Raw genomic sequence first — 17273 nt, 5'->3', positions numbered from 1 at the left:
TCAAGTACAAAGTACTGTTTTATTATTACAGAGAAAAGGAAATAATTTTTAAAAAAATAGATTTATTTGCTTGTAATGGAGTTTATGGGAATTGGCCTTTCTGTACTTCGGAGCTTTCTGGGTAACGGTTTTCTGGATAAGGGATCCCATACCTGCATTTTGTTTTATGGTCAGCAGACTTTATTGAATACCCTGTAACAATGCAACTTAATTAGCCAATCTTAATTGGTGTTATCTTTAGAAAACGACCCCAAGTGTAGCATTTTTTTTTGTGTAAAACAGCAATAACTGTCTGTGCGACTGCACAAAAACGGAAGCGCTGCTGTAGGGCATCTGCATTGTATAAATAAATAATACATGCGTGAATTTCGTTTTAGCGATAGCGTAGTGGGCGTACACTGATTGTTCACACATAGGTTGCCACAAAGTGTGTTTGAAGGTTTACAATAAACAGATATATTGCAAGATACCGCCCTTCTGGTAACCACGCTGGGCACTATGTTGGTCAGTATGCCGGGCTTTAGTTTTGGGGCTCAAGTGCCGTTTTGTTTTCCTACCACTGGATTTCTCTCTCTATAGAATGAAGCACTCCTTATCATTTGCTTAAATTAGATAATGGCTCAACCTAAATTATATACATATAACCTGCGATACTAGGTTTAAGTCATACTTCCCTATACAAAATATTCTGTGATTGTCAGCTCTTCTGTCCATTAATCCACATTGAAGAAAACATTGCACCTTATCTCTAAAGCTCCTTATTTCTACGTTCTCTGCTTTTGTTTTTTTCAATATCATCTGTTCTTCATTTATGTTTCGCTATTTTAAATTACAACCACAGAAGTCATTTTTTTCCCCATTAACCCCTGTTTTAATTAGCAATTGATTTATTTTTTCTAAAATGTCATAATTAAAAAATATGATAAGTTATCTATTTTACAAAGTTTTATTTTTTTTATGTTCAGTTTACAAAACCATGAATACTAATAGTAATCATTTTTAATCATTTTACGTTTTTCTTTATTATTATTATTTTTGCCTTATTTTTTTTAATTCATTTTTTATTTTTTTTACACATACCCCAGTTTCCCGTAGTTTTTAGGCACAGAATCATTTAGGGTCGGTGCGGGCAAGGGGCCACGCTGAGCTCCGTTTACTCTCGCTTTGTTATTTATGTTGTCCGCAGCCCAGCAGCGGGGCCCAAGGGAAAATGTCGGGTTCCTTTTTGCTGCCACCCCCTGCACCTGTGGCCCGGCCTGTCCCCCTTCCCCTGCCAGACACAAAACCTGTCACCAGCAACAACTCTGTCTTAGAAGGAGGACTGTCTTCTCCAGCGTCGCCCTGTAAGTGACATTACTCCACAAGTCCCATAAACAAGAGAGTAGATCAGTGTCGCTATATTATCTCAGTATATGGCATTGGGGGGGGGGGTTATAGAAAGAAATACTTTACAGAATGGAATAGTTTGAAAAATGGAAATCTTAATTAAAAAAGAAATGACGAGCCAAATTGAGGGCAGAGGATGAGAGATGAAAAATAAAGGTCATTTCTACAATATAACGTATAGAGGTGGAGGTCGGCCATTGCTGAATTCTACTGAATAAAGGCAAGGGGATGACTGCAGGATGAATAATGTCAAAATTAATTGAAACAAATTAAAAAGTCAAATGAGAAAATCAAAAAATAAATACAAATTGAAATGTGTTATGCTTTGTATGGTTTTTAGTACACATTTTGGCAAAATATATTCAGTACAGGGTGTGATGTACTCGTAGATATTTCCCATTGTGCACCAGGCATCATTCTAACCCTATGAACTGCATTCATCCCACTTAATTTGACTTTTTTTTTTTTTAAATATCTTTATAAAATAAACTTATTCTTAACCAATAAGCATGGTGCTGAGAAAGAAATTATGTATTTTTTTTTTCTTACAATACCTGATTTTAGCTCCACAGCATACAAATGCTTTCTGAGAGTACTTGGCAAGTCACAAACTATTTATATTCTCTGTATATTTTATTCCCCTATGTGGCCAGAAGAGCTGACAATTTATATTATAGTATATATTATTTTGAGGTTTGACATGAATTCATTTATTGTTGCAGTATAAGACTACGCTGTCCTAAAACAAAGTATTATGTATTTATTATCACAGAACACAGGAGAACTTTGCTGTTGTTACAGAATATATGGTTGTTTATGTAATTCATATAAAAATTAATTAAATCTTCTCATAAATAAATAGAAAAAAAGTTCCTATAGCGTAGAACACATTGCAATAAATGGAGAAAAGGAGTCTGCAGGGTGACACAAACAGAAAGGAGCTATGGGACATGGAGACTGCCACTCCCACTGCAGGGTGATACAGACAGGAGGGAGCTATGGGACACTGAGTCTGTCCCTCCCACTGCAGGGTGATACAGTGACACAGACAGGAGGGAGCTATGGGACATGGAGTCTGTCCCTCCAACTGCAGGGTGATACAGTGACACAGACAGGAGGGGGCTATGGGACATGGAGTCTGTCCCTCCCACTGCAGGGTGATACAGTGACACAGACAGGAGGGGGCTATGGGACATGGAGTCTGCCCCTCCCACTGCAGGGTGATACAGTGACACAGACAGGAGGGGGCTATGGGACATGGAGTCTGCCCCTCCCACTGCAGGGTGATACAGTGACACAGACAGGAGGGAGCTATGGGACACGGAGTCTGCCCCTCCCACTGCAGGGTGATACAGTGACACAGACAGGAGGGGGCTATGGGACACGGAGTCTGTCCCTCCCACTGCAGGGTGATACAGTGACACAGACAGGAGGGAGCTATGGGACACGGAGTCTGTCCCTCCCACTGCAGGGTGATACAGTGACACAGACAGGAGGGAGCTATGGGACACGGAGTCTGTCCCTCCCACTGCAGGGTGATACAGTGACACAGACAGGAGGGAGCTATGGGACATGGAGTCTGCCCCTCCCACTGCAGGGTGATACAGTGACACAGACAGGAGGGAGCTATGGGACACGGAGTCTGCCCCTCCCACTGCAGGGTGATACAGTGACACAGACAGGAGGGAGCTATGGGACACGGAGTCTGCCCCTCCCACTGCAGGGTGATACAGTGACACAGACAGGAGGGGGCTATGAGACACGGAGTCTTCTCCTCCCACTGCAGGGTGATACAGTGACACAGACAGGAGGGAGCTATGGGACACGGAGTCTGTCCCTCCCACTGCAGGGTGATACAGTGACACAGACAGGAGGGGGCTATGAGACACGGAGTCTTCTCCTCCCACTGCAGGGTGATACAGTGACACAGACAGGAGGGAGCTATGGGACACGGAGTCTGCTCCTCCCACTGCAGGGTGATACAGTGACACAGACAGGAGGGAGCTATGGGACACGGAGTCTGCTCCTCCCACTGCAGGGTGACACAGACAGTAGGGACCTATGGGGCATGGAGCCCCTTACATGAGGGTGACAAAATACAATGGGTAGAAGAGCTTGTGAAGTTAGGGCCCTTCACTACTAGATGATCAGGGAGTCTGGAGAATGGTAGGTGACTATGTGAGTATCTACTCAGCAGATTAGTGCGCTTAATGGCCAGTGTAGCCTATCATGCCTGGGTCCCATACGTCTGACGTATCCCTTTTATTGCACCTTAAATCTACACGACAATTTTCCTTATTTAATAGGTACTATTTAATATTTAGATTTAGTTCTTCAAGCTGATTTATTTCTGACACACCAGATACACATTACCATTGGGGTGTGTGTTCAGATATGTGTGTGTTTGTGTGGTAAGAGCTCTGTTGTATTAGCTTTGCGTTTGATGGCTTATATCTCTCTCTCTCTCTCCTCCTTTCTCCCCGACTCTGTTCTCTGGTTGTGTGTGTGTTCATCACCCGTTGTGTGTCCCATCATGTGCTGCCATGTTGTTTGCTTGTGCCTCGTGTTGCCGCAATCATTGTATCATTTTTCACCGCTGTGTCTGTGTGTCATTGTATTGCATCACTGTGTTGTGCCATTGCTTTGCATCATTGCGTTGTGTCATTGTGTCGCTGTGTTGTGTAGCATTCTCAGCGCCTTCCCCCGCCGGGTCCAACAGGTTTGTCACAATTGGATCACGAGACACCAACTTTCTGAACCTCCCCCAGCAGTCTCAAGTAAGTCACCACTCTCCTCTCACATCCCTATGCTCTGTAGCACGGCTTTCTCTTCACAACCCTCTGTAATATGTGTAACAACTCACCCGAAACTAACAAGCACCCAGCTTTAACATATAATAACCCATCAGTAACCATAATCCTGACTGCATTACTAGCCCCGTAACATCTCAAAAGGACCAGTTACACCAGAACATTATTATTATTTAGATGTATTTTTTGTATCTGTCCAATTAGCACTTATGCCATCTGTGTCCTATTTTATGGGAAAAAGGGTTTTCATTCCATAATTCTGTAGAAATCCACAAATTACATTTCACCCATAATTATCACTGTATTGTATACAAATTGTCTGCTATATATATACATGTGCTCTATTTTAACTTGAATGGCTGCTCCCATAGCTACACAGTTTGTTTTAATGAAGGTTAAGAGCACAGAAAACCCTTTCAATATTTTACATTTTGGTGTTACTGGTCTTTAATCCCTTATTCTTTCTATTATGTCATACTGTAGTATCCTAATCCTGGTATTGTATTAACTCCTCTAACCTCACCAAACTACAAAATGTCTTATGTTCCTTGTAACAATAACTAGTCCCTGAGTTTAATTGTCCCTGTAACTCCTTATTCCAGTAACCCCGCCCCTGAGTGCCTTATTGTCCCTGTAACTCCTTATTCCAGTAACCCCGCCCCTGAGTGCCTTATTGTCCCTGTAACTCCTTATTCCAGTAACCCCGCCCCTGAGTGCCTTATTGCCCCTGTAACTCCTTATTCCAGTAACCCCGCCCCTGAGTGCCTTATTGTCCCTGTAACTCCTTATTCCAGTAACCCCGCCCCTGAGTACCTTATTGTCCCTGTAACTCCTTATTCCAGTAACCCCGCCCCTGAGTACCTTATTGTCCCTGTAACTCCTTATTCCAGTAACCCCGCCCCTGAGTGCCTTATTGTCCCTGTAACTCCTTATTCCAGTAACCCCGCCCCTGAGTGCCTTATTGTCCCTGTAACTCCTTATTCCAGTAACCCCACCCCTGAGTGCCTTATTGTCCCTGTAACTCCTTATTCCGGTAACCCCGCCCCTGAGTGCCTTATTGCCCCTGTAACTCCTTATTCCAGTAACCCTGCCCCTGAGTGCCTTATTGTCCCTGTAACTCCTTATTCCAGTAACCCCGCCCCTGAGTGCCTTATTGTCCCTGTAACTCCTTATTCCAGTTACCCCGCCCCTGAGTGCCTTATTGTCCCTGTAACTCCTTATTCCAGTAACCCCGCCCCTGAGTGCCTTATTGTCCCTGTAACTCCTTATTCCAGTAACCCCGCCCCTGAGTGCCTTATTGTCCCTGTAACTCCTTATTCCAGTAACCCCGCCCCTGAGTGCCTTATTGTCCCTGTAACTCCTTATTCCAGTAACCTCGCCCCTGAGTGCCTTATTGTCCATGTAACTCCTTATTCCGGTAACCCCGCCCCTGAGTGCCTTATTGTCCCTGTAACTCCTTATTCCAGTAACCTCGCCCCTGAGTGCCTTATTGTCCCTGTAACTCCTTATTCCAGTAACCCCGCCCCTGAGTGCCTTATTGTCCATGTAACTCCTTATTCCAGTAACCCTGCCCCTGAGTGCCTTATTGTCCCCGTAACTCCTTATTCCAGTAACCCCGCCCCTGAGCGCCTTATTGTCCCTGTAACTCCCTATTCCAGTAACCCCGCCCCGAGTGCCTTATTGCCCCTGTAACTCCTTATCCCAGTAACCCCGCCCCTGAGCGCCTTATTGCCCCTGTAACTCCTTATTCCAGTAACCCCGCCCCTGAGTGCCTTATTGCCCCTGTAACTCCTTATTCCAGTTACCCCGCCCCTGAGTGCCTTATTGTCCCTGTAACTCCTTATTCCAGTAACCCCACCCCTGAGTGCCTTATTGTCCTTGTAACTCCTTATTCCAGTAACCCCGCCCCTGAGCGCCTTATTGTCCCTGTAACTCCTTATTCCAGTTACCCCGCCCCTGAGTGCCTTATTGTCCCTGTAACTCCTTATTCCAGTAACCCCACCCCTGAGTGCCTTATTGTCCTTGTAACTCCTTATTCCAGTAACCCCGCCCCTGAGTGCCTTATTGTCCTTGTAACGCCTGATTTCATTAACCCCCTGAGGGCCTTATTGCCCCCATTTTATCCCAATGTAATAGCTGGGCCTGGCTTGCCTCTTTAACCTATTACTCATCTAAGAAAACTTCATACAGTTGATTATGCCTACAACATGTATGCCCATTCTGTGGCCCTTCAGATATTGGTACAATTTACCACACAAAATTGTAGCTCAGCAAGAGCTGGAGGAGCCATAGTTAAAACAATCCCAACACACCACTGAGAAAGGGATCAATTAATAATTATTTTATTTCCGTATGTTTGTTTTTGCCTAATTTTTAACTAAAAGTAGCAATAACACCTTTTCAAAATGTGATTCACTTGATTAATACACATTTCTAACTTCCCCTTTAACCCATATCACTGTGGCCCCTATAACCTGTCATTGTCCAGCTTCTTGATGCCTTATTATCACTGTAATGTATTCTAACAGAAAGTTCCTGAGTGCCTTATTGTAATATACATAGCAAGCCATTGCATCAGTAGCCTCGCCGTCTCATTATATCATGATCAGCTGTGATTGTAATTCCTACCAGTTAATAGCCTTATTTCAGTTGCTATACAAATCAATTGTAACATTGGGCATTAGCTGGCCATACAGTGCCTGATCATTTGGCCCCTGGGGACTAAGGTAAATAAATGCATTTCGTCTGATTTAATATTTTAACATGCCCATGTATATCTGCCTGATTTTAGGCCAAATATTGGTCTGACAGGCCACCAGGAGGCCTCTATACATGTCCAATAAGCAGATTTTATCGGCCTGTATATGGCCAGCTTTATTCTGTGGTGCCCAATAATACCTCCGATGCGTGTGATGATCCGTTTTATGGCATCAATGGAAGGGCATCAGTGTGCTTAGTAATTATAGTTGGTCCCTTTTAGACTTCCATTTATATGGTTAAATGCGCTTTTGGACTTTATATGTTCCCATCTTATTATCAGGATATTCTCCAAGGTTGTCCATCACCCCCAGTACTGCTTTATATTTGCTATTGTTGGCTATTCATAGAGCAAGAGAAGGTGTGACACCCCTGCCCAGCTGTGGGCAAAGATTAATTCTCAGCCAAAGGCTATTATGGGAAAGCTGGGAGATCCTGCCTGAGGGCCACAAGCTTGATAGCCTAGCTCCATCAGAAATTAACCAAGCTCCCATCCAAAAAGTAGGGTTTCCACCTGGTCATCTAGGTTGGGTTGCCTAGAAAAGCCTGTACAGTAAAATACCATCTGGGGCAAGTATATCAAATTTATCAGCAATGTATTTCCCGGTAGAATTGTAATCCCTACCTCCCCGCCTCTGATCCGCCCTTATCCTGATTTCGAACTTTCCCTCCATCTTGCCCATCCTCCCCTTAAGATTGCCTCATGACACACCCATGGTGTCATAGCCAGCCCTCATTGTGTCATATTCGTGCCCCCGTTTGGGTCATAACCCCACCCTGTGACCCACATCAACCCCCTCTCTTCTATGTCATCAGCCAATCACAATGCAGCAAAAAGGTGGCAAACCTACAAACATGGCCCAGCTCACCTCTTCATATAAAATGCTGATGCTCCCCAGTTCTATATAGAGTGTATATTTAGTACTTTTCTGGGACCCCAGTAAAGCAGAATTGGGAGGCCCATGTCCTATGCCCAAATTCAGAGAAAGAAAGCCCGTGGTAGCAAAGATTTATCGTGAGTGACAAATCCCTCCATTGGGCATTAGCCTAAAGGGGGCACAGTGACTCTCCTATTGCAAAATATTATCAGAGATATTATCCTGAGAGGGAGAATCAAACATACAACATATATATAAAAGAGAGGTAAAAACTCTGAGCACAGCAGCAATAAAGGATCTGAAACCAACCCCCCCCCCCCCCATAGCCTCGCATTGAGATCTCCTGACAAGCATTTGTGCCAATGATTGTTGGATGATTCCAATGCAACTATATAGGGGCCACCGGAAAAGGGGAAGGAAAAAACTGCACAGATGCACACACTATACTCAGTACCAGCACAAGGGGATTGCGGGGCTAATAATTTATCTATCAGCATTGCTAACACATTACTCAGTTGACAGTCGCCTGCATTTCATAACAAAATGCACACAGATATCTATTCATAAGCTAAAAACAGGAAATGTTTGGGGAAAACAATGTTTTCACAGGAAGTGATGTCAGAGTGGAATTTTTATGGAGCCGCTGCAATTTCCCCACTTTCATCACGAGAATCAGAAACATAAAGATGCCCTTGATAAGATCTTAACATACAATTCCAGCAAATTGCAGTTAAACCTTGTTTACTATAGCGGTATCATGAATGGAAAATGGTTCTGTGCTGTTCTGGAGAAGTGACGCTACCTCATCTTGAGTGGAGGTTACTTCCTGTTAGCTGATTGGCTTGTAACTGAAAGTCCTTTGACCCCTCCCATATATATATATATATATATATATATATATATAAGGCTCATTCCACTGAATCCCACTGGCCAATTAAAGGCTCTATCCTTTAATGTGGTGTATGGTACTTTATGGGATTTATATGTTGACCTGAGGGCCTTATGATTGACTCAGACTATTTTACCTAGCCTATGTGTAGCCATATTGGGCAAAGATCCACTCCTTAATATAAACGGGCAGCTTTACGGGGGCTGCTGTTTTCTCAGAATGGTGGCATCAAAGAGACAAGTTTAATAGGTCAGAAAATACAGCATATATATATAAGATTGAAGTCTAATGGATCCAGGTTACACTAGTGACTTAAATGGAGGGTTGTAGCATGTAGCAACGCACTTGTGGTGCAACCAACCGTTGTGTTTACTGTATCTGTGCATAATAGAAATACAGATGCACAGCACTTTAAAGGGAAAATGAGACAGGATATGGGTCCCAGCTTTTTTTATTGCCCGTTTGCAAGATTTGCTGCTTTCCTTTGCACAACAGGCTCCCCTTATGCCACTTAATACTGCCCACGCTCATTGATACTGTAGTAGTGGCTCCACACTAGGCTTTTCCTGCTCTTACTGCTGCAATGCTCGCTCATTGCTCTCCAACAGATTTGGTTGGACGGTGGGGCAAATTTTGCCCTTACTATTCGACCTATGTGTACATCTGATTGCGCCTGGAAGGGGGGCTACTTTAAAGCACGGTCCTACAATCCAGACACAAAAATTTGATTTGCCGGTGTCTCATTTTGGTCCTTGGATGAGGCAGCAGCTAATCTAAATTTTGGAAATACAGTATAAGCAACTCCCCCGCACTTCTGCACTTTTGGATTTACCACCACCAGTGACATCATTGGGCATGTGCCCAGAGCACTAATTGGCGCACAGTCCGTGGCACGCACACAGCACCTATACTGGCTGAAAGTTGGCAATTTCAGCCAAGGAAGTAAGCTATAATCCATGTCAGGTTCGTTATAGTAGGGTAGTATTGGCCCCTGTAGCTGCTTGGGGGCCCAAGGTGTAGGAAAACCAGTAGAGCCCTGATAAGCAATGTGTTTATGAAAAAGGCAATCTTCTAAAGTTTTATGGGCCCTAAAATTTTCTTTTGGACCCTGTAACTTCCATCCAGTCTTCTGAGCCCAGGGTACCTGTTCTTTCTGAACATTCATTTAGTGGGGTTTTACTTGCTCTTTGCAGAACAGACATGATATGAAAGCATTAGCTCTGGTGTCATAACAGCACCCAGAGAGGATCCTTGGCCCCAGCCTTAACATCTTGGCACCCATCTTTCCACCGCTGTAGCCACGAAGGGCTTGTTTTCAGGTTAAAAAAATTCACTGGCACTGGGCCCTGACATTTACAGAGGCCCCAAGGGAGGAAAAAAATGTTCTAAAAAGCACAAAGGTGTGAAACGTTGTTAGATGTTTTTAGTACAAGCTGGACAGCTGCACCTGACCTGTGGCCCCCTGGCTGTCTCGGCTGTCAGGGAAATGCTGGAAGCTGTAACGTTACAATGCCTGGGGGGCTGCAGGTTGTGCATTCCTGAATTACATAATATCTTTCCCCCCTTTATATGGGGCCTGAGTGCTGGCTGTAGAACAGTATTAGGGCGTGAGTGTAACATGAGCGCACACTCTACGTCTCCCTTCCTCCTTATCCCCATTTCACCCCGGCTAGGCGCTCGGCACAGAGGACAGACAGTCAGGAGGAGGGGGGCTCCCATTTAGCTGTTTGCATGTGTGCGTGGGAGGGTGGGAGAGATTCTATCTCACTGTGCCCTAAGCAAACAAATGGTCCCCTTTAGTCCTGGGACAAAGCCCCTGGGAATTCCTAGTACAAGCCTATAGGGCAGTATTAATGTGCACACTGACAGAATATTTAACCAACACAAACTTGTGCATGTTAACTAGTGATAGTAGTGCGAGCGATTGTGAGTGCACCACCGACAGCCCCACATACCTGGGCACCTCTTCGGCATTTAATACATGGCAAATCTGCCTCAGTATAACAACACATAGCAACCAGTCGGGGAATTGCATTCTGTAATATGCCTGCACTAGTACAGCGCTGCGTACATAAGTAGCGCTTTATAAATAAAGCTATACATACATATATACTAGACTGATTAAAGGGGTAGTTCACCTTTAAATTAACTTTTACATTGATATTCTGATACAGTTAGCACTTGGTCCTCATTTAGAATTTTTTATGGTTTTTCTGTTATTTAGCTTGTTGTTCAGCAGCTTTCCATTTGGTATTTTAGCAGCTATCTGGTTGCTAGGGTCTTATTTACCCTTAAGGTGGCCATACACGGGCCGATTGTAGCTGCCGATATCGGTCCCTTGGACCGATTCGGCAGCTTATCGGCCTGTGTAGGGGCAGAACAGAAACGACAGCAATGCCCGACCGATATCTGGCCTGAAATTGGCCAGATATCGATTGGGCAGGTTAAAAGATTTAGTCAGATCGGGGACCGCAATGGCTTGTTGATGCGGTCCCCGAACCGACTGTGCCATTGCCGCCATTAGAATTCGATCGTTTGGCCTCGAATTAGCCCGTAGGTAGGGATATCGGGAGAAGATCTGCTCGCTTGGCGACCTCGCCAAGCTAGCGGATTTTAACGTGTATGGCCATCTTTATAACCAGGCAGTGGTTTAAATGAGAAATGGGAATATGAATAGTAGAGGGCCCGCTCACAAAGATAAGTAGTTAAAATGAACAATAATAATAAAACTGGAGCCTCACAGAGCAATAGTTTTTGACTGCCGGGGTCAGTGACCCCCATTTGAAAGCTGGAAAGTGGTAGAAGAGAATGGCAAATAATTAAAAAACTATAAAAAAAAATAAAAAAAATAATGGAAACCAAAGTTGCTAGGAATAGGCCATTCTATAATAAACTAAGTTAACTTAAAAACCACCCCTTTAAAGCTAGTTGCTGATTGGTTGCTATTGGTAGCTGCCCTGCTTTGATTGCTGAGAGGTATAACGGCTGCCCACAAACCATAGATAATTGTGTATAAATAACTTAGATCTGTCCAACCTCTTCCAAAAACGAATGAGATTGTAAGGATTCAGATTTCGCTCGGCCAGGCACTTGGATTTGCCCAAATCCTGCTGAAAAGGCAGAATCCCGAGCCAATTCCTGCATTTGGTGCATCCCTACATCCCCCCCCCCCATCCTCCAGCACACTGATTATCCATTTACAGGCCCGTGATTGTCTGTACTTCCTGTTTGTGGGCTGCTCTCCTTCCTGTGGTCAAACAGGCAGGCTGAGGCTTTGTCACTAGTGAGAAGCTGTCATCTGCCCGGGGAGGTTCATGTACAGCAGTTCGGGGGACATTTGGACTTTAAGGGTAATATGAAAAGTTTGCTCAGCTTATAGGGTTCTGGTAGGCCCTGCCATGTTTTATATATATATGTTGGCATCTCCGGCCGGTGCCAGCTTCTACCTACGCACTGAAAGCACAGAGGGGTCTGTATGAAAAGCCAAGTCACTTGCAGGCCTTCCTTGCCAAAAACTTTCTATCCCCCCCCCCCCATTTAGTGCTGTCACGTATGAACCCGTCTGGTCTCCCCTAACAACGAGACATGATGTCACTTCCACAACAATGGGGACACCCCCCTAGCAACACTCCCCTCCCTGGGAGGGCCAAAAAGAGGAAAACTAAAAACTCTACCCCCTCCTTTCGGGTCCCTGCATTGGAGTTAAACATGGAATTAACCCCTCCCTTGCCTTACAAATACCTTCACGCAATAATCCGGTCAGATACATAAATTAGTGCCGAAACAGGAATCCACGTTAAAGGGGAGATAAATCCAAAAATGAAATTTTGCCTCATGAAAGAAAATGCAATGAAACAAGACCCCAATATACATTCCCACCAGAGTTTCACTGTTTGTAACGTTACATGTCAGTGTAGTTGCTATTGAATACAGTGTCTCTTTCTGGTTCTGATAACTTGAGCACAAGTTCCATGTTTTTTACCCACAGTACAATGTTTTTTTCCCATAATTCCATCATCAATAGAGAAAGAGAGATTCTCTAAACCGACGGACAAGGGCTTGGGTGCAAGTAGCATTGCAGGCTGCAGCAAACTTTGTGCCTTCACAGGGGGCAACACATTGTTCAGGACCCCAAGCAGTCACCGTTCTCCACACCCACCCAAACAATGTTTTAGCTTCACACACACTTACTGACATACCCTTATTCCCATTAACAGCCTACTGCAATGCACTTACACATATATATATATATATATATCAGGGTGATACAGTGACACAGACAGGAGGGAGCTATGGGACACGGAGTCTGTCCCTCCCACTGCAGGGTGATACAGTGACACAGACAGGAGGGGGCTATGGGACATGGAGTCTGCCCCTCCCACTGCAGGGTGATACAGTGACACAGACAGGAGGGAGCTATGGGACACGGAGTCTGTCCCTCCCACTGCAGGGTGATACAGTGACACAGACAGGAGGGGGCTATGGGACACGGAGTCTGTCCCTCCCACTGCAGGGTGATACAGTGACACAGACAGGAGGGAGCTATGGGACATGGAGTCTGCCCCTCCCACTGCAGGGTGATACAGTGACACAGACAGGAGGGAGCTATGGCACACGGAGTCTGTCCCTCCCACTGCAGGGTGATACAGTGACACAGACAGGAGGGAGCTATGGGATACGGAGTCTGTCCCTCCCACTGCAGGGTGATACAGTGACACAGACAGGAGGGGGCAATGGGACACGGAGTCTGTCCCTCCCACTGCAGGGTGATACAGTGACACAGACAGGAGGGGGCTATGGGACACGGAGTCTGCCCCTCCCACTGCAGGGTGATACAGTGACACAGACAGGAGGGGGCTATGGGACACGGAGTCTGTCCCTCCCACTGCAGGGTGATACAGAGACACAGACAGGAGGGGGCTATGGGACACGGAGTCTGTCCCTCCCACTGCAGGGTGATACAGTGACACAGACAGGAGGGGGCTATGGGACACGGAGTCTGCCCCTCCCACTGCAGGGTGATACAGTGACACAGACAGGAGGGGGCTATGGGACACGGAGTCTGTCCCTCCCACTGCAGGGTGATACAGTGACACAGACAGGAGGGAGCTATGGGACACGGAGTCTGCCCCTCCCACTGCAGGGTGATACAGTGACACAGACAGGAGGGAGCTATGGGACACGGAGTCTGCCCCTCCCACTGCAGGGTGATACAGATATAGTGGGCACTGTGGCTATAAAACAGTGATCTTGTGTCTTTGAGGTTTTGATAATATAAGAAAATCCTTTTATTTGCTGTAAATCTGCAGGACACTGCCCCCTGCTGCTTGAAAAATTTTTTGCAGCCCAAGGCATAGAATTAGTATTTCTTTATTTTCAGTTATTCAAGGAATAATAATTAAAAAGATCAAACCAATAATTAATGATTACAATGATAATTAAAAGACAACAGGGCATTTAAAGTCTCAGATACTGTAGAGGTGGCCATACACGCCCTAGGGCCAAACAATCAAATTAGAACGATGGGTATAGGAACCAATCGTTTCGGGGACTGCATCAACAAGCCGATGCGGTCCCCGATCTGACGAAGAATCAAACCTACCCGATTCAGGACAGATATCGGTCAGGCATGCCCGTTGTTGGTGTCCCTCCACGGGCTGAATCGTTCTAAGGGGCCAATATCAGCAGCTAGAATTAGCCCATGTATGGCCACCTTAATCTACAGCTAGTCACTCAGGGGCGGGGTTACTGGAGTGAGGAGTTACAGGGACAATAAGGCACTCAGGGGCGGGGTTACTGGAATAAGGAGTTACAGGGACAATAAGGCACTCAGGGGCGGGGTTACTGGAATAAGGAGTTACAGGGACAATAAGGCACTCAGGGGCGGGGTTACTGGAATAAGGAGTTACAGGGGTAATAAGGCACTCAGGGGCGGGGTTACTGGAATAAGGAGTTACAGGGGTAATAAGGCACTCAGGGGCGGGGTTACTGGAATAAGGAGTTACAGGGACAATAAGGCACTCAGGGGCGGGGTTACTGGAATAAGGAGTTACAGGGACAATAAGGCACTCAGGGGCGGGGTTACTGGAATAAGGAGTTACAGGGACAATAAGGCACTCAGGGGCGGGGTTACCGGAATAAGAAGTTACAGGGACAATAAGGCACTCAGGGGCGGGGTTACCGGAATAAGGAGTTACAGGGACAATAAGGCACTCAGGGGCGGGGTTACTGGAATAAGGAGTTACAGGGACAATAAGGCACTCAGGGGCGGGGTTACTGGAATAAGGAGTTACAGGGGCAATAAGGCACTCAGGGGCGGGGTTACTGGAATAAGGAGTTACAGGGACAATAAGGCACTCAGGGGCTGGGTTACCGGAATAAGAAGTTACAGGGACAATAAGGCACTCAGGGGCGGGGTTACCGGAATAAGGAGTTACAGGGACAATAAGGCACTCAGGGGCGGGGTTACTGGAATAAGGAGTTACAGGGACAATAAGGCACTCAGGGGCGGGGTTACTGGAATAAGGAGTTACAGGGGCAATAAGGCACTCAGGGGCGGGGTTACTGGAATAAGGAGTTACAGGGACAATAAGGCACTCAGGGGCGGGGTTACAGGAATAAGGAGTTACAGGGACAATAAGGCACTCGGGCGGGGTTACTGGAATAAGGAGTTACAGGGACAATAAGGCACTCAGGGGCGGGGTTACTGGAATAAGGAGTTACAGGGACAATAAGGCACTCAGGGGCGGGGTTACTGGAATAAGGAGTTACAGGGACAATAAGGCACTCAGGGGCGGGGTTACTGGAATAAGGAGTTACAGGGACAATAAGGCACTCAGGGGCGGGGTTACAGGAATAAGAAGTTACAAGGATAACAAGGCACTCAGGGGCGGGGTTACTGGAATAAGGAGTTACAGGGACAATAAGGCACTCAGGGGCGGGGTTACAGGAATAAGAAGTTACAAGGATAACAAGGCACTCAGGGGCGGGTTTACTGGGGTTGTGTTACTTTTATACAACCAGTAGACCACCTTGGGTTTTGCTTACTATATGAAGATAAATGTATGAAATTGTTTCTAATAATGTGTATAAATGTATTGCTATATTCACACTAACTCTAATGCTTTCTTTTCCTCCCTACCCCATGACATTTCCTTTCCCCCTTTTGTCTCTTCCTCAGTCCTGGTTCCTTTGATATTACCGCCAAGCTGCGAATATGCGAGCTAAAGGAACAACGTTTTGTGACACAGAAGCCCACCCTTTACACACCGACCCCCCCCCCCTCCACCCCATGCGTGACTACAGGACGACAACCCCTTTCTCCCCCCCCCCCCCTCGCCCAGAGCAAGAACGGAACAGCGAAACTCTCACGGAGCGCGTGGGATGGAAATTCCCTTACTGGGGCGAACTTTTTAATGTCTGCGCTGCCTAGCACCCCTCTGATAGTTAAGGTTTAAACCACTCATGTTTCACCCTTCCCTCACCTTCCGCCAACCTATCATGTATTTTCAGTGTTTGTTCCCTTTGTCATTCACACTCTTTTCCCCCCCAGGAGAAAGGATTGAGCTATGGGACATTGGTCCCCTATAGGGTGACAGTTAGATAAGGGACACGCAGTGCTTCCCTCCCAGTTCAGGGAGACAGATCGAAACATAAAAAAACGATACATTTCCTAGTTAGTGCCGCTAATTTGTGAGCACTGTTTCCGAATGATTGGAATCTCACCGGAATAGAAGCCTTCCCCCCAGTAACATTTATACAGCCATTTGTCCTATCAACCTTCCCATTCAGCAAAACAGAAATAACGTCATCGATATATCTCCCCTTACGATTGCGTTAATCCGCCTTCGCCTGGGCGTAAACACGCGGGACGAGGATAGAACGTTAAACGCTCAAGTGCAATGATTTCAATTAGCGTAGGATGTTTTTGGTTTTTTTTTTTCTTAAGGTTAATATTTAAACGAGCAAAAATACATTTCTATTTTCGTGTAAAACGGGCAAAAAAAATAAATTTGCTTTCTGTTTAAAAATAAAAAGTCCGCGTCTCCCAGTGGACTCTAAAAACACAGGGAAGCTGTCTGCCATCAGACATTAAGAAATTGTTTTTTAAAAATTATTTTCTTGCACTAAATAAGATTTTTTTTTTTCCGGCATGTTTTCTCCTCCCATTGCACTATGACTTTTATTAACAGATCATTTGTATAAAAAAAAAAAAATAACATGAATTTTTTTTCTTTTTTTTTGTTTTTTTGAAGCAGCGTCATGGCAACATTGTTTGTAAACCATATTATAGAAACCTATTGGAATTCCCCTAATTTCCAGCATTTTTTTTTCTTTGCACTATTAGTTTTTTTGAGAAATAATCAGAAAATATTATTTTTTTCCCCTTTAGCAAAGCAGCAGATTTACAGCATTTTATAAAAATCCCTATTGTATTAAATAGAACAATTTCCTCCGATTTGGGCAAAAAAAAAAGCTTTTTTTCTTGTTTTATAAAGCAGCGTAATTGCGTTTATACTGTATAATAATTGCTGAATTGATCTTAAACATATT

The 17273-nt window shown here is 45.1% G+C and overlaps 1 protein-coding gene across 6 annotated transcripts in view; it reads left to right on the top strand.

The window, feature by feature from the left end:
• Positions 1–16945, top strand: part of nfix (nuclear factor I/X (CCAAT-binding transcription factor)) — a 138506-nt gene extending 121561 nt beyond the window's left edge. For 3 of the 6 annotated variants that reach the window (XM_012953147.2, XM_031897663.1, XM_012953149.3), the window contains 3 exons: positions 1187–1343; positions 4072–4163; positions 15901–16945. In XM_012953147.2, the coding sequence (XP_012808601.2) occupies positions 1187–1343; positions 4072–4163; positions 15901–15915 (264 nt within the window). In that variant the 3' untranslated portion in view covers positions 15916–16945. 6 annotated transcript variants of the gene reach the window in all.
• The last annotated feature ends 328 nt before the right edge of the window (positions 16946–17273 follow it).

Source organism: Xenopus tropicalis, chromosome 3 (assembly GCF_000004195.4).
Source record: "Xenopus tropicalis strain Nigerian chromosome 3, UCB_Xtro_10.0, whole genome shotgun sequence".
NCBI classification, from domain to species: domain Eukaryota; kingdom Metazoa; phylum Chordata; class Amphibia; order Anura; family Pipidae; genus Xenopus; species Xenopus tropicalis.
The sequence above is the reverse complement of the archived record's forward strand: the minus strand, read 5'-3'. Positions and strand labels throughout refer to the sequence as shown.